We start from the raw sequence: 18566 nt of genomic DNA on the forward strand, positions 1-18566 counted from the left end.
ACAGTGTGGCGCCACCTTATAACTGCAAAGAGGTAGAGATTATATGATGACTGCCAGACTGTTCTGCTGACCTGAGCTGTGTGAGAGGGATGGCCGTGTATTGCTGAAACTGGGAGCCCTCCTCAGGCGGGCCAGGGTGCTCCTGGGGTTGGGAGGGACCGTGGGGGGGCTAGGCTGGTGGGGGGGGCTGAAACATTTAATAGGGCTCTGGGGTCCCTGGGGGCTGGCAGGGCTGGTGGGACACTTGTCTGGTAGAGAGTCAGCCTTGGTGGATGTCACTATGCTACCGTTCAGATGCAAGTCTGTTAGGCGAAGAACAAACACTGTAGAGATGAACCACAAGCACATGACAAAATTTTGCAACATTACAAAAGCCAGTGTATCAAGAGAAATCCTGTACTAGGTTTATGAAAAGTATTGGAGGGTTAAGGAAAATACATTGGACCTTTGGAAATGGCTGCTGTATCCTCTGTAGCCAAGTCATTTTGCCCCTGTCTGAGGCGCAGGCGCATCCCGTCAGCTTTCTGACGATCTCCCAGGGCAGGCTGGCCCTCCTGCTGCGCCAATCCTTGCTGCCTCATCTTGTTCCGCGCAAACCTAGACGTTCTCACCTTTTCCTGCACACAAACACACAACACTCCAGCCAAATACATGTCACAGGTGTAACTGACTGATAGCAGTGGTAGAGGGATATTTTCTCTCAATCTGTAATACCAAATGGGAAATGTAGTCTCAGAGGTTGTTGGTGGTGTATGTACAGTATGGTGGATCTGCTCACCCTGGCCTCCTCTGCGGCTGGGCTGTCGTCAGGGTCCAGGTGGTGGCTGAGGACAGCATGGCTGTAGATGCCAGTTGGAGGGTCAATGTGCAGCCTGGTCATACAGTCGCCCTGCTCCATCGACATGGCAACGCCTGGACGGCTGGACAGAATCACCAAGCCAAACACTCCTGCAGAGGGGGGAAGTGAGGAAGATTCAAGAGCGCTCAAGCTCATGTTTTCATTGAAACCGTTATTCAGCAAAGTTCCATATGACTACATGGAACTCTATTCGACATCAAGTAACTCACGCAAGCAGTAAAATCTGATTTAAAAAACTAAAATACACCTTATGGAACAGTGAAGAGACACACACACAGGCACAGATACACACATATGAAAACATATGCACTATACACACACGTACACATGGATTTTGTGTTGTAGTAGAGTAGTGGACTGAGGGCACACACTTAATGTGTTGTGAAATCTGAAATGTAATATAGTGTTTTTAATTGCATGTAACTGCCTTAATATGTCTGGACCCCATAAAGAGTCGCTGTTGCCTTGGTACTACCTAATGGGGATCCATAATAAATACAAAGTTGAAACCTTGAGCAGTACAATGTATTTACATAGCTACAGAATACTGTAAGCAGTGATGACTTCCAAAATATGATGCACTCTCTCCTCTGCAAGTCTTTCCATCTGTTACTGTGCCAAAGCTAAGTGTATTGCCAACTACAAGAGTTAATCCAAACAATTATTTGACTTGGCCCGAATACTGTGTGGCCTCCAGACAGGGCCTTGCATGTCAGCAATCAAGTGTTCAAGATCTATAACTTTCAAAATATAGAAATACAGCCAGTATGATCCATTTTGCATCACATTCTACATTTTAGTCATTTTATATGATGCAAAATGCATCATACCGACTGTATTTCTGTATTTTGAAAGTTATAGATCTTTAAAACTTGATTGCTGATATGGAAAACATTTTGGGACTATATCAACAATGGACTAATGAAGCAAATACCAAAATATGTTGGTATTCCTTTAAACACAGCCCTGAGCCAGAACACCATGACCTAAGAACACAGTATTGGACATCATGGACATCTGAACAACGGCACAGAGTCGTAAAATAAATGGAGACCGTTAAGGACTGACCTCTGCCAACCACACCTTCAGGCATGTCCGTGAGTGGGGAGTTCCTGTTGCTGTAGATCTGGGACCCTGAGGAACAGAGAAGCATATCATCTTTATTTTTAAACAAGTCACTGAGACATGAAAAACATATAGAAAAATACCCATCATTTAAAGAGAGTAATATGCCTCAATGGAGCAGACCTCCTTGCAGTGACTGACCTTTGGCAGACCTCAGGGCTTCGACTGGCTCCCGGAGGGCTGGTCTAGTTGGGGGTGGAGAGTATTCTCTAGTCCGGTCCTCTTCCTCAGGTTCCATAGGTCCGTTCGAGTATGGGACTCTTTGACCAATCACACTTACTTCCGGTATGATTTTATCTCGGAGTGGAAAGCCTAGTGAAGAAAACACACAACACACTATTACAGCAACAACACTAATCAGAGAGATCCTTTTATACGTCAAATCCTCACTGTACCTTGAAGGGCACTGACGTCCATGGAGACAGAAGACCTCAGCTTAGCAGAAGGCAGTCTAGCAATGTGAGGCTTTGCTGAAGAGGATGCAGAATTCCAAGGGCTGCTGACAGAGGTCAGAGGTGATTCACCAGAAGGGACATCATATCTATCAGACCTTGGTGTGTGTCTACTTGAAGGCGTGAATATCATAGCTTGACCCCTTTGCCCCCCATTATTCTTGAAATTGGATCTCATTTGGTTCAACTTAGAGCCTGCTTAGAATCTAGTGGAATGTACCTGATTTTGGCGCTGTTGAGGGTAGAGATTGGGGGTGAGTAGATGCTGGAGAGGCCGCTCTTGCTAGCTGGGCTGGTGACAGTGGGGGAGGTTTGAGAGGGGGGGTCCAGAGCCAGCTCCAGTTTCATGGCTGAGTCAGGGCTATCTGGGTCAGGGTCTGAGCCACTCAGACTCACCTTGGCCTTCTTCTTAGCTGCACTGCAGCGCAGGGAGCGCAGAGAGTTCAGCATCTGTAAACAACAACACATTAGCTCATCAGTAACCTGAGAGCAAGGTGAGAGTGTGCTGTGAATACAGATACTATTTTATGCATGGGTGTATATCCATGACAACTTAGATATCAAGTCTTTTTACCCAGCACTAACATTACCACACAGATACTTAGTCCCAAATATGACCCATTTCACCACCGCTACACTAATAAAGGGAAAACATGATCCACATTCCATCTTCCAGCACTGAGGTATCCAGAGTTATGGGTACAGCTATGAATAAATCTCTGATGGCAAGATGGCAGTTTTCAGACAGTGTCCTAGCTACATTCAGCTGGAGACTTCAATAAGTGGTTAGAGCATTGGACTACTAACCGAAAGGTTGCAAGATCGAATCCCCGAGCCGATAAGGTAAAAATCTGCCATTCTGCCCCTGAACAAGGCAGTTAACCCACTGTTCCTAGGCCGTCATTGAAAATAAGAATTTGTTCTTAACTGATTTGCCTAGTTAAATAAAGGTAAAATAAAATAAAAAGCAGAGCCGTGTGTAAAACAGTGATCCTAACCTCCTGCCGGTCCAGGTTGTCCTCTTCCTGCTCCTGGTCTTGGTCCTGCAGGCTGAGGTGATCCAGATCCAGGTTCCTCTCAGACAGGTGGTCCTGCAGGCTGGATGGAGCTGGAGGATTGAACCGCTGGCCATTCTGAGACTGGCCCCGCTCTGGCAGGGGAAGGCCTGGAGACCGGGAAACAGGCAACACGGTCCGCGTCCCACTCAGAGCCTGCCGGAAAGACGAGGCAGACGAGGAGCTCACCAGAGAGGCACGAAGAGGCCGCGGAGAACACCTGCTGGATGAGAAGTCACCTGTGGGGACAAAGAGAGCACTCTACAACATGCCTCAACTAAATAACATGATGACCAGGATCTACCCAATAATATGCAGTAGATACCAGACCCATACTTGATATGTCTTTCCAGGAGCTGGGGTCTAGTCTGTGGGGGCTGCTCTCTCTCTTGTTGGGCCAGGTGTTGGACATAGACAGCGAGGAGTCAGCGTGGCGGCGGGACAGTGTTGGGGTCAGCTTGCCCCCGGGGAGTGTAGCCAGAGGGTAGGAGGGCAGTAGAAAGGTGCCCTGGGCCGAGGGGAGGGAGAACGTGCGCTCAACGCCGGGGGTCCCGGGGAGGAGACGGGCCTTGTGTACCACTGCAACACAAAGATCCTTCAGTTACCTTTCAATGAAACTGGGTTCTGTAGAAGGCACTTAGGCTGAGCAGAGTAAAGACTTCCTCACCTCCCTCTGTGTCAGAGAAGTTGGTCGATTTGAAGATGTCAGGGTCCAAGTCAAGGCTCCCACTCCTTCTCAATCGTCCCGGAGATTCCCTCCTTCTAGAGGACAGGGGCTTATTGGGCTCTGCAGAACCTGGAGGACAACGAATCAGCTATTACTGTACCTCATAACCATTATCTATTCTCTATCAATACAGTATGATGACTTATTGTTGGTGGCTTCAGCAACTCATGTTAAGCTTCAAAGTGATATGGTCAATTGAGTCCTCTTCATTGAGGGTAAGCTAAAGCTGAGGTCAGGCTAACCTGTGAGCCCAGTGACTGGCAGGGGAATGTAAACTGATCCAAGTTTGTTTCATTTGATAAATGATTCAGTCTAGGTTTAATACCTTTGGCTAAGTCAGAGCTTAGTTAAATCATGCATTGACAAACCCATTCTTTCAGTAACGATGGAAAACAGCTTTCATGAGAGAGCAGCAGAAGGACGGGGGAGATTTTTTAGAGACTATTTGTTCATACTGGGTGGTAAAAGTTTCTGGCGTGTTCTGCAGCCTCCAGAAAAAAAAGAGTCAAGTCCAGTCTTGCCTGTGAGCACAGACTGCTCTTTTAAATATTGGCTACATAGCGGTTCGCACACACTCCCACCACAAAACACTCCCACCACAAAACACTCCCACCACAACACACTCCCACACACAATTCACCATAGAATCTAGCAGTTTTTGTATTCCACTGCATGCTGTAAAAGCAAAAAACAGAGGAAAAATAAATACAAATCATAATTATTTAACATTTTTGTAGGCTACTTTAGCAAAGTCTTGTACAATATTTTGGTACATGGACTCAATTCAAATTCCCAATGCACCTGATACAATTGTAGTCTTCACTTAGAGGATTACATTCTGCATTGTGTCAAGATTACGTATGTGTACCGGTAGTCAAGGCAGTGGAGGTGGGGATAAGCTATATCAGAGCAGTACTTATTATGTCCAAATCAACCAATCATGCATTCCATACCCCAAAAGTGGCTTGTATCATATTCTCCTGTCACAGGTAACCTCACTGTAAGGTATCTTGATAAAAGTTGCACACCAAGATACTAGCAATTTAATACCTAATATCGCTAGCATCCCCGCTTGTTCATGACACAGTATCTGCTGTATTATCTCAGTTGGCTTCCCCACCTAGTCTGGTCCTTTCCTTCCTTTGAGAGCTTTTCTCCTGACCACTCTTCCAGAGTGGGCCAAGTCAACAGTGGGCTAGTTGACTGCAATGGGAAGGAAGCCTCTGACAGGTTGGTGGACGTGACCACAAACCAACTGTGACTGCAAAGTGGAGGAACTTCAATAAATCATTGTAGCCAACTCTATTGCTTTCATCCACTTTACTGGCCTTCCTCCCTCACAATTAATACCTCATATATTCTCCTTTGTCTACAGAGAACAGAAAATGTATGTATTTGATCACATTGGGTCCATACTCGCGAACATTAGAAAATGTTTAATTTTAACCAGGACCTCGGTCTGAAAATGCGCGTCAGCCTGTTACAACAGTCGACGTAGTTGCATGTGATTGAACTCTACATTGTAGCTGATCCCATCATATAGCACAGGGCTAACGTGTGCCAGGTTAACCTCACCAGCTGACAGTGATTATTCCCTGTAATAAATTCTGCATCAGCCCATCAAAGATTTTAGACATTATATCCACCAACCAATTGCATTTCTTAAAGGTCCAATGCAGCTGTTTGTATCTCAATATTACACTGAACAAAAATGAAATGCAATATGCAACAATTTCAAAGATTTTACTGAGTTACAGTTCATATAAGAAATTCATTCCATTGAAATAAATTCATTAGGCCCTAATCTATGGATTTCACATGACTGGGAATACAGATATGCATCTGTTGGTCACAGATACCTTAAAAAAACTTTAAAAAGTAGGATCAGTCAGTATCTGGTGTGACCACCATTTGCTTCATGCAGTGTGACACATCTCCTTCGCGTAGAGTTGATCAGGATGTTGATTGTGGCCTGAGGAATGTTGTCCCACTCCTCTTCAATGGCTGTGCAAAGTTGCTGGATATTGGTGGAAACTGGAACACTGTCGTACACATCAAACCAGAGCATCCCAAACATGCTCAATGGGTGACATGTCTGGTTGGTATGGAGGCAATGGAATTGTGTGCAGATCCTTGCAACATGAGGCTGTGCATTATCATGCTGAAACATGAGGTGATGGCGGCAGATGAATTGCAAGACAATGGGCCTCAGGATCTCATCACAGTATCTATGTGCATTCAAACTGGCATCGATAAAATGCAATTGTGTTCATTGTCCGTAGCTTATTCCTGCCCATATCATAACCCCACCGCCACCATGATTTGATTTGATGGGGCACTCTGTTCACAACATTGACATCAGCAAACAACTCGCCCACATCTGCCAGTACAGTTGAAACTGGGATTCATTCAACAGCACACTTCTCCAGCGTGCCAGTGGCCATTGAAGGAGAGCATTTCCCCACTGAAGTCGGTTACGATGCCTAACTGCAGTCAGGTCAAGACCCTGGTGAGGACAAAGAGCACGCAAATGAACTTACGTGAGACGGTTTCTGACAGTTTGTGCATAAATTCTTCGGTTGTACGGGTGCCTGGTCTCAGACGATCCCGCAGGTGGAGAAGCCGGATGTGGAGGTCCTTGGCTGGCCGGTTGGAATCTAAAACGACGTTGCAGGCAGCTTATGGTTGAGAAATTCACATTTCATTCTCTGGCAATAGCTCTGGTGAACGTTCCTGTAGTCAGCAAGCATGCCAATTGCATGCTCTCTCAAAACTTGAGCCATCTAGGCCTCCCGAGTGGCGCAGTGGTCTAAGGCACTGCATTGCCACTAGAGATCCTGGTTCGAGCCCAGCATCGTTAAGGGAGGGTTTGGCCGGCAGGGAAGTTCTTGTCCCAATGAGGACTAGACTTCTGTGGCGGGCCGGGTGCAATGCATGCTAACACAGTTGCCAGGTGTATGGTGTTTCCTCCGACACATCGGTGTGGCTGGCTTCCGGGTAAAGCGGTTGTTGTGTCAAGAAGCAGAGCGGCTTGGCTGGACTGTGTTTCAGAGGACGCACGGTTCGCCTCTCCCGAGTCTGTATGGGAGTTGCAGCGATGGGACAAGACCAACTACCAATGGGGGAGAAAAAGGGGTAATAAAAATAAAATAAAAAATAACTTGTGTCATCGTGCTGTGTGACAAAACTGCACATTTTAGAGTGGCCTTTTATTGTTCCCAGCACAAGGTGCACCTGTGTAATGATCATGCCGTTTAATCAGCTTCTTCATATGCCACACCTGTCAGGTGGATGGATTATCTTGGCAAAGGAGAAATGCTCACTAACAGGGATGTAAACAAATTTGTGCACAAAATTTGGGAGAAATACGCTTTTTGTGAGTATGGAACATTTCGGGGATCTTTTATTTTAGCTCATGAAACATGGGACCAACACTTTACATGTTGCATTTATATTTTTGTTCAGTGTAAATCATTTCTGGGTAACAATTTAGTTCGTACCTTACTCTGTTTTCCATCAAAATTGTAAAAAATAAACAAAAATAGGTTCTTAGCAAAGAGCAAATTCTCAGGCAATAATTTTCTAGGACTGGCAGAGTGGTCTGAGTGGGAAACTGAAAACGAGCTGTTATTGGCAGAGAAGTTTGGAACTCTTTCTTATTGGTCTATTAACTAATTTACCACATGGTATGTCACCAGGCAGGCCAAAACACCCCACCAACTCTAACTGTTATTTCCCAGTTTCCAAGATGGGAGTAACATTGCATGTCCTGTCTACGTCCGTGTTTGGTGTTTTCCCTGTGCGGTTTTGCTTTGTTGATCTAGTCTATATCTGTGTCTTATTTACAATTGTTGTTTTGAGCCTACCCTTTGAAGCCCAGCTTTACATCTAGGCTATATTAATATGCAAATGTTTTATGCAGGCCCTGGAGATGGGGGTGTGTGCTAGTGGGTCTGGGCAGGTGTCATGTAGTTGATGTTTGCATGGTGTTGTCATTTTGTATGTTCTGAATTGTTTATAAAAGACCAAATTAAATAAAAAATAATAATAACATCCAAAGATTTACAAACAATCTAGCTCTCCGCCCGTCTTCCCTACCTTGGCTCACTTGCCGGCCTGCAGTAGATCTGCTCCTATGGGTCCGAGTTTCCCTGTTTTCTCCTGACTGATCACCGGTGACTCTCGTGGATTCTTTGCTGCTTCTCCGCTGAGCCCTCGCCTATCCAGGCCTTCGGTGTCCTGGTGTCTCCTCCACTGTTCCTTTGCCAATGACAAACTCTGTTGACTTGCTGAATCTCCTCCTTCCAGCTCCCCTGGGCGTCGGTGCTTCTACACTGATTCTACGCCGACAAGTGCCACAGATCCCCGGTGTCTCCCAGACCTTTCCCCGCTGACTCGCCGCGGCCCAGCTGTGCTGTTCTTCTATGTTTCTCAGATTGTCTCCTCGTTGATACACTGGGGGGCTATGAGCCTTTCTCAACCCTGAGCCCCAGGCTTGGATCCCTTCGCAGCGGGGCTACATCTCATACCCACCATCTACAGCTGATCACTAGGAGTGCTCGCAATGCGCATCGGTGCCCGTATTTGCAGCGGTGGCATTTTACTCTCTCTGCAATGAGGTGTCATTTATGGCTTTTCCTCTTGTTTTAATGTAAATGTCTGTTAATGCCACGTTGCATCCCGTCCCGTCCTCGGGCCAGTCCTTCTCCCTCCCCCGGGCGAAACATCGATGCGTCTCCCCTCCTCATCTAGGGATGTTATTTCATTCATGGTTACTCTCATGGGACTGTCTTTTTGGGATATTCTCTATGTTACCCCGATGTCTGTTTGTCTGCTAATGAAACAGTTTGACCAAACGCTTTCCATTAAGCCTATCATGAATTTCCTCTCATGCGCACGGCAGCCTGAGAGCGCCGATAACAGTCATGGCCTTACCATATTACTGTTGATGGTTTCTGGTCATGTACGACTTCTGTAACCGCAAAAGCATCGGATTTATGCATATGAACATCCGGAGTCTCCTCCCCAAACCTGATGAGCTGAAAACATTAGTGCACACGACCACCCCTAACGTTCTGGCCATCTCTAAATCACGGCTCAGGAAATCTGTTACAAACTCTGATGTTTTCATTCCAGGCTATAATATCTTCTGCCAGGACAGGTCCTCCAAGGGAGGAGGGGTTGCCATCTATTGTAAGGAGAGTCTGCAGGGCTCTGTCATTCTATATAAGTCTGTGCCCAAACAGTTTGAGCTGCTGCTGTTAAACATCAAACTCTCAAAGTACCTTTCTCTCACTGTTGCTGTCTGTTCAAATCAAATTGTATTGGTCGCATACACATATTTAGCAGATGTTATTGCGGGTGTAGCGAAATGCTTGTAAAAAAATCTAAATGGTCAGTCTTCCAAATTTCAACGATTTAATAGTACCTGAATGCTCACTCAAACCTTTTGCACTATGTGAAGCCAATAAGACGATTGAGATATTGAGTCTGTTATCTCGAACCATCTCTGTGACAAGGTGCCACTGCTGGGATCTCTCCCCTACGGATCTTTAAGCGCATAGCCTATACTTTTGTTGCGACTTTGTGGCTACAGTTCAGAAGCCCAAGTAGGCTACTCTATTATAGAACAGTTTCAACTGTTCTGCCTGAGGCTATGGAACCCTGACCTGTTCACCGGACGTGCTACCTGTCCCAGACCTGCTGTTTTCCACTCTCTAGAGACAGCAGGAGCGGTAGAGATACTCTGAATGATCGGCTATGAAAAGCCAACTGCCATTTACTCCTGAGGTGCTGACTTGTTGCACCCTTGACAACCACTGTGATTATTTATATTTGACCCTGCTGGTCATCTATGAACATTTGAACATCTTGGCCATGTTCTGTTATAATCTCCACCCGGCACAGCCAGAAGAGGACTGGCCACCCCTCATAGCCTGGTTCCTCTCTAGGATTCTTCCTAGGTTCCTGCATTTTCGAGGGAGTTTTTCCTAGCCACCGTGCTTCTACATCTGCATTGCTTGCTGTTTGGGGTTTTAGGCTGGGTTTCTGTACAGCACTTTGAGATATCAGCTGATGTAAGAAGGGCTTTATAAATACATTTGATTAAATTTGATTTGATATACCAAAAAAAGGGATATGGCCAGTGTTTCCCCACTACAAACAAACGTCTGCCACTGTCTGACACTGACAGCTGGGTTTTTCAGTATCTGAGAGAATGAAAACGAGGAGATTAGTAGATTGATTTCCCTGATGAGGCAATCTGGGAGTAAACCCATTGTAGAGAGGGGTTCTCCCAAGCAACATAGAATGAGAAAATGCTTTGGATTATCACTGTCATCAAGGAGCAGGATCCCTGTAATATGAGATGATTGTCTTCTCCAACCACTCACATCTGTTATCTAGCCTACATGGTCTCATAGCAACCAAGGTGGATAAACTCACCTTTTCTGTCTAATGTGGATCATGCAATAGATGTTCATCAAACCCTCTATCGACATACAGTAGGCCGACATTTTCCAAAACTGACCTCAACTTGAAATTCATGAGATTACAGCTCTGAGATGACAAACTCACAAATTGCAATGCCACAGTAGTGACGGGGGAAAAATAATAGTTACATATCGCAATATTATATCGATATTTGACTCCAAGTATCATGCATCCAAGATTTGTAGAATAATAATAATAATAAATAAATAAATATAATCTGTACCTGCGCCAAAACGGCTGTATTTTTCATTCTATAGCTTGTTCTCCTTCTTCTTTTCAAATAGTGAACCAATATGTTTTTAGCATTTATTTTTTTATGTAGTTGAAAGACAAAACAGTACAGATTTTTTTTTTTAAATGTAAAAACTGAGCAGGTGAGGTTGGAAACCCAAAATGGCTACAAATATAAGTGCAAAAAAAGGTTACACCAGTTAAACAGAGCATACTAATTATAAATGTACATGATATACTCAGTACGCAAGAAACAACATGTTTGATTATGTGTGAGTAAGAGAGTTAAGCTACATGATAGAGAATTGACTATGTGAGGTGCAGCAGTGGGGAGGGTGAAGTTTAGGGTGTGTGTTGTATGCATGGATTTGGGAATTAACCTGGAAGAATCTATTGAAGGGATTAGGTAGGCTGTCTGGGAGGTATGTGTATTTGTAGATGAAGGTGCATTGTTTCTTGTATATTAATGTTGTAGATAGACAATATAGTGAGTTCCTTAAACAGATTCTTGCGTGATAAAATCAGCAAAAATAACAGGAAGTATGGTAGCAGACACAGCAGCAAGGACATGGATATAGATTAGGAATAACAAAGGTCCAAGCATCGAACCCTGTGCTTGTGTTCCTAGCTCCAACAGTGCAGTAGTATCTAACAATTCACAACAATACACACAAATCTAAAAAATAAAATAATGGAATTAAGGAATATATAAATTAGGACGAACAATGTCGGAGTGGCATTGAGTAGAATACAGTATATACACATCAAATGAGTAAAACAGATTGTAAACATTATTAAAGTGACCAGTGTTCCATTATTAAAGTTACCAGTGATTCCATGTCTATGTACATAGGGTAGCAGCCTCTAAGGTGCAGGGTTGAGTAACCGTGTGGTAGCCGGCTAGTGACAGTGACTAAGTTCAGCTTCTGGTTTAGCGCTGAACTGTCTGAGCTGATCCAGTGAAAACACCTGCTCTGGCATAAAGCAAAGACCTCCACGGACCCTTCTGACTCGCAACTCGTTAGGGAAGCAAGGAACAAGAGCACTCAATCAATCAGATATGCAAAAGCAGGATATTACAAAAAAAATTGTTGCCTGTGGTTCTGACCCTAAGAAGTTCTAGAACACTGAAAACCCTGGAAAATGAACATTTTACCTCTCAGCTGCCTCCTGCACTCAATTTTGAGAACAATATCACCTCTGATAAAGTCAGAAGGGTTGAGAGTTTCAACAAGCACTTTGGCAGGGTTGGTCACACATTTTAACCATGCCTGCTGCGAGCCATGCTTCCCCCAGTAGAGTTCTCCCTCAGAGCACCCCCCGTTTCTCCTTCCAGCCAGTACAGAAGAACGAGGTCCTAAAGGAGTTGAGTAATCTGGACCCTAATAAAATTAGCTGGGCTCAATGATCTGGACCCCTTCTTTCTGAAGCATCATCTGAGCATCATCATCACTTGCCTCTTCAACCTCACCTTGCAAACATCTGAAGTCCCACATAATTGGAAAGCTGCTACCGCCATACCACTCTTCAAAGGGGGCAACAAGCTAGACCCCAACTGTTACAGACCAATCTCCATCTTGCATTGCCTTTCTAGAGTTTTTGAAAGTCTGGTCAACAAACAGTTAACCCGCCACCTTGAGTCCCACAGTGTTCTTTCTTCAATGCAGTCTGGCTTCAGAACTGTCCGTGGGTGTACCTCTGCAACACTGAAGGTTCTAAACAACATATCTGCTTTTGACAACAAGCAGTATTGTGCGTCTGCTTTTATTGATCTGGCTAAAGCCTTTGATTTTGTTAACCACTGTATCCTGCTCAATAGACTCATCGACCTAGGGTTCTCAGAGAACCGTCTAGCCTCGTTTGAAAACGATTTTTCTGTCCGTGTACAATGTGTGAATTCTAAAGGCCTACAGTCCAAACCACTGGTTGTATCTATGGGAGCTCAACAAGGATCGAATCTTGGGCCGACCTTATCCCTGAGTAGATTAACAATGTTGCGCATGCTGCTGGTGACTCCCCCATCCACCTTTATGCCGATGACACTATCTTGTACACAACTGGCCCCTCCTTGAACACCGTGCTGACCAACCTACAACATAGCTTTAACAACATCCAGCATGCCTTCTCTGACCTTTACCTACTCCTCAATACCAAAAAAAACTAAATGTATGCTCTTCAACCGGAACCTACCTTAACGTGCCTGTCCTCCTAACAATTTCACCCCGAATGGGTCAGAGCTAGAGTATGTTGACACCTATAAATATCTTGGTATATGGCTGGACTGCTCACTCTCATTCCATACCCACATCCCCCACCTGCAGCCTAAAGTTAAATCCAGAATTGGTTTCCTGTACCCCAACAAAACATCCGTCACCCACTCTGCCAAGCACACCCTTGTAAAAATGACCATAATGTCAATCCTGGACTATTGAGACGTAGTTTTACAGGCTTGCCTCCAAAACCTCCTTCAATAAACTAGACGTAATTTACCAAACTGCCATCTGCTTTGATACCAGTGCCCCTTTCAACACTCATTACTGTGACCTTTACACCCTGGTCAACTGGCCCTCGTTACATACACAATGGCATACCCACTGGTACCACCCCTTTAGCTCACTCCTCATCATCTCCACTACCAATAGCAACTTTCGCTCTGGTAGATACACTATATATTCAAAAGTATGTGGACACCCCTTCAAATTAGTGGATTTGGTAATTTCAGCCATACCCATTGCTGACAGGTGTATAAAATCGAGCACACAGCCATGCAATCTCTATAGACAAACATTGGAAGTAGAATGGCCTTACTGAAGAGCTGAGTGACTCAACGTGGCACCGTCATAGGATGCCACCTTTCCAACAAGTCAGTTTGTCAAATTTCTGCCCTGCTAGAGCTGCCCCGGTCAACTGTAAGTGCGCTTATTGTGAAGTGGAAATGTCTAGGAACAACAACGGCTCAGTCACGAAGTGGTAGGCCACAAGCTCACAGAACGGGACCGCCAAGTGCTGAAGAGCGTAAAAATTGTCTGTCCTCAGTTGCAAAACTCACTACCGGGTTCCAAACTGCCTCTGGAAGCAACGTCAGCACAATAACTGTTCATCAGGAACTTCATGAAATGGGTTTCCATGGCCGAGACATCACACAAGTCTAAGATCACCATGCACAATGCCAAGCGTCGGCTGGAGTGGTGTAAAGCTTGCTGCTATTGGTGAATCACTCTTCACCATCTGGCAGTCCAACGGACACATCTGGGTTTGGCGGATGCCATGAGAATGCTACCTGCCCGAATGCATAGTGCCAAAAGTAAGGTTTGGTGGAGGAGAAATAATGGTCTGGGGCTGTATTTCATGGTTCGGTCTAGGCCCTTTAGTTCCAGTGAAGGGAAATTTTAACGCTACAGCATACAATGACATTCTAGACGATTCTGTGCTTCCAACTTTGTGGTAATAGTTTCAGCATGGCAATGTCCCCGTGCACAAAGCGAAGTCCATACGGAAATGGTTTGTTAAAATGCGCTGAATTAATTGAGGAACATGACAACTCTCTGAATTTCTGAACAATTCACAATAATGTCACTGGCGATCAAAGATATTTACTCTATCATTACTAAATATCAGTGTCATTTGCACATGCAGCCAAGCCGACAAGGTGGCGCAGCGACCCTCTTATTTGAGGAGAACCCTGGCAATGACCATATCTTGGTTTTAAATACTTTGAATGGGTACTTCCGGTTTTTCAAGCATTTCCCGGGACCCTGGGATAAATACGAATTATTCCCACTATTGAAACATGAAAGATTTTTGGGAAAATATTCATCCCTAGCCTGCATGTATATGGAAGAGAAGGGTTAGCACAGGGCTAAATCTGACAGATTATCTGATGGGAACACACATTTTACCCCTACTTGCATTGACTTTGCTGATAGCTATGTTATTAAGGAAAAATGTACTTACTATGACTGAAATATGTGCTTGTCCCTCCTAGCTATCTTAAGATGAATGCAATAACTCTAAGTCGCTCTGAATAAGAGTCTGCTAAATTACTGAAATGTAAATGTGGGAACAGCTAACACATAGTTGCACGTGATCAAACCCTATGTCAGGAATTTTTATTGGCACATTGAGGTCCAGGTTAAAGAAACATTTTCTAATGTTTGCAAGTTCGGCCCCATTGCTTTCCTAATGAGAACCAGATCAAGGTTTAGTAATAACCAAATGCATTCTCAACAGCTCCTTCTCAAAGCCAGCCTCCACGGCTCATATTAAGTGTCTACTTATTGAACGCCTACAAATGGCATTGACACTAAACAGCAGGAACATGAAGAGGAGTGACTGACTCCTACATCAACCATGTTGAGAGAATTCACCACCCCCTCACATCAAGGACACCTCCATACATTATCACCATTCATTACATAACTCTCTACCTATGCATTCTTGGAGAGAAATCCCTTTTCACACCGGTTTGAGATAGAGAGGACAGTCGTTAGGATTTGAAGGGTAAATTATATTCAAGCATGCTAATGTCCATATTAGGCTTTCTTGGTGCTTGTCTTGCATACACACTCTCTTTTCAACAATAACAGCAAAATATAGGAAATGAATCCATGGTATTCTTCAATCATGAATGATTCTTGTTGTGTGTATGGCACTCTAGCAAATCCATCATGTCAGTGCTCTGAGTGATGTGAAATAGCGTGGCACCGTGACTCGGCGTGATAATCCAATTCAAAGCTGGTTTAATCTAGAGCCAGGCTAACTTCGGCACTGACAGCAACTCAACTCAACTGCACCTCGTCAGCTTGTGTGGTAGCTCATGATGCATGCAAGAGACAGAAAATGGGCACTTACCAAAACTGGGGACATATGTCTCCGGGCTCAGCTTCCGGGAGAGGGACAAGCAGTCTTCACTGATGACCTGAGGAGATGGAATCAGGGGATAACTATGGTGACAATTATGTCACTGAGCCACAAAACTGGGTAAAGTTCACATGTCAAACATAAACGACTATTTGAAAACAGAGAGCCTACCATGGATCAACTGTAATTTCATCCATTGGTATCAACAAAGGGATGTTGCAGCGATTTAGCTCAGACAACAAACTGTGTGCTCTGGGACTCTGTCAGTGTATAAACCCAAACTTCAATGGCGTCTGTCCTACTTCAATGATGTGTACTACTCTCATTAAACTTTTACTATAAAAGGTGTAGCCGGGCCTCCCAAGTGGCACAGCAGTCTAAGGCACTGCATTGCAGTACTTGAGGTGTCACTAAAGCCCTGGGTTCGATCCCAGACTATGTCACAGCCGGCCGTAACCAGGAGACCCATGAAGTGGCGCACAACTGGCCCAGACTCATCCAAGTTAGGGATGGGTTTGGTTTGACCGGCTGGGATTTCCTTGTTCCATCGCGCTCTAGTGACTCCTTGTGGCGGGCCGGGAGCCTGCAAGCAGATCTCGGTCGCCAGTTGTAGAGTGTTTCCTCCAACACATTGGTGCGGCTGGCTTCCGGGTTAAGCGAGCAGTGTGTCAAGAAGCAGTGCGGCTTGGCAGGGTCGTGTTTCGCCTCTCCTGAGTCTGTAGGGGAGTTGCAGCGATGGGACAAGGCTGTAACTACCAATTGGATGTCAAAAAATTGGAGAGAAAAGGGTGTAAAAAATGTAATAAAAATTGTAGCCATAGGACATTTTCAAGCGTCACAGTAAAATTGATCTCTGAGGTTAAGAGAATGATGGGCAGTTTTCACCTCACTGCTCACCAAAGCTTCCCTCAGACAGGGTGTTAAGATCCATCTCACATTAAAGGCAACTCACATTCTCGTTAGATTTAACCACTGTGATCTTAATCAACACTAGGGCAGTAAGGCTGCGTTTAGACAGGCAGCCTAATTCTGATCTTCTTTTCACTAATTGGTCTTTTGATCAATCCAAAAAATCTGATGTGAAAAGATCAGGACCCAGAGTCCCAAAAGCATCTTAAGGCTAAGTTCATCATTAGAACCTTCGTAGGAGCATTGTTAAATCTCTGAGTTGCTTCCCAAAACCATCGTTAAAGTTGCACTTTTAGACAATTGTTATTTACCAACTGCCTCAGAACAGCTAAGTGGGTCAATAGATGCTTTTTTGCCTACTTTATACACAGAAGATCTCCACCTAATATAGAATCAAGGTGTTCATTTGTCTGTCTGTGACTGCAGATCACTTCAGAACAAAGTTGCCAATGTCTTTGCAATTGTTACAAACAGCAGATCCACAGATGACACAATCTCTATCGCACTCCACACTGCTCTCTCCCACCTGGATAGGAGGAATACCTATGTGAGAATGTTGTTCATCGACTACAGCTCAGCGTTTTAACACCATTGTGCCCTCCAAGCTCATCACCAAGCTAGGGACCCTAGGACTGAACACCTCCCTCTGCAACTGGATCCTGAAAAGATTTGGCATGGGCCCTCAGATCCTCAAAAAGTGATACAACTGCACCATTGAGAGCATCTTGACTGGCTGCATCACCGCTTGGTATAGCAACTGCTTGGCATCCGACCGCAAGGCACTAGAGGGTAGTGCATACGGCCCAGGAGACAGACCAAGCTCTATGCCATCCAGGACCTCTATACCAGGCGGTGTGAGAGGAAGACCCTAAAAATGGTCAAATACTCCAGCCACCCAAGTCATACACTGTTCTCTCTGCTACCACACGATAAGTACCGATGCACCATGTCAGGAACCAACAGGACCCTGAACAGCTTTTACCCCCAAGCCATAAGACTGTTAATAGTTAGTTAAATGGTTAACCAACAGCTACCCGGACTAACTCTTTTGACTCATTACATACGCTGCTGTTACTGTTTATCTATCTTGCTTCCTAGTCACTTTATCCCTACCTATATGTACATATCTACCTCATTTACCTCGTACCCCTGCACATCGACTCTGTATTGGTACTCAGTGTATATAGCCATGTTATCGTTACTCATTCTGTATTTATTCCCCGTGTTAATATTTTCATTTTATTTATCCTCTGCATTGTTGGGAAGAGCCCATAAGTAAGCATTTCACTGTTAGTCTACACCTGTTGTTTACGAAGCATGTGACAAATAACATTTTCTTTTATTTTTATTTGATGACGTACCAAATGTGTCATTTTGTGCAGTATTATTTGGTAGGAATAGACTAAGCCTCCTCAATATTTGCAGCCACAGGTTATAATACAGCTCGAGGGGCTGATCCGTCGTCAGTATTGTAAAATAATTCTGATATTAAGGTAATATTTGAATGGATGAAACTGATCCGAGAGCAGCGCTGCCTTTCTTTCGGTATTGACACACGCTACAAATGACGCGTACGTTCTCTCTACGTGGTGCTTTGGGAAACGCATGTGACACTGTCGGCTGTTATAGGAACGATGTATCGTCAAAACACTGTAAAGCTTAAGTTCCATCGCTATCGGAAAACCGGGCCCTGATGTGATTGAGCAGAAGACCAATTGGTGGGAAAAAGATCAGAATTGGGCTGCCTGTGTGAACGCAGCCGAAGTGGTTGATATTCCAGTCGCATCGGGTCCTACGATATCTTCACATGCATTGCCAATTAAGTGTCAAGCCCCCTCTGAATACATGTGTTGTGT

The 18566-nt window shown here is 44.7% G+C and overlaps 1 protein-coding gene across 3 annotated transcripts in view; it reads right to left on the bottom strand.

The window, feature by feature from the left end:
• Positions 1-18566, bottom strand: part of LOC139530742 (TOG array regulator of axonemal microtubules protein 1-like) — a 42310-nt gene that overhangs the window by 9485 nt on the left and 14259 nt on the right. The window contains exons 2-12 of one of the 3 annotated variants that reach the window (XM_071327404.1): positions 15793-15859; positions 4159-4287; positions 3828-4070; positions 3435-3730; positions 2657-2886; positions 2380-2480; positions 2126-2296; positions 1928-1993; positions 779-948; positions 446-617; positions 72-323 (exon numbers count right to left, since the gene is read on the bottom strand). In XM_071327404.1, the coding sequence (XP_071183505.1) occupies positions 72-323; positions 446-617; positions 779-948; positions 1928-1993; positions 2126-2296; positions 2380-2480; positions 2657-2886; positions 3435-3730; positions 3828-4070; positions 4159-4287; positions 15793-15859 (1897 nt within the window). The remainder of the gene's footprint in view (positions 1-71; positions 324-445; positions 618-778; positions 949-1927; positions 1994-2125; positions 2297-2379; positions 2481-2656; positions 2887-3434; positions 3731-3827; positions 4071-4158; positions 4288-15792; positions 15860-18566) is intronic. The other 2 variants (XM_071327405.1, XM_071327407.1) reach the window with 2 other exon arrangements.

Source organism: Salvelinus alpinus, chromosome 9, assembly GCF_045679555.1.
Source record: "Salvelinus alpinus chromosome 9, SLU_Salpinus.1, whole genome shotgun sequence".
In the NCBI taxonomy this organism is placed as follows: Eukaryota; Metazoa; Chordata; class Actinopteri; order Salmoniformes; family Salmonidae; genus Salvelinus; species Salvelinus alpinus.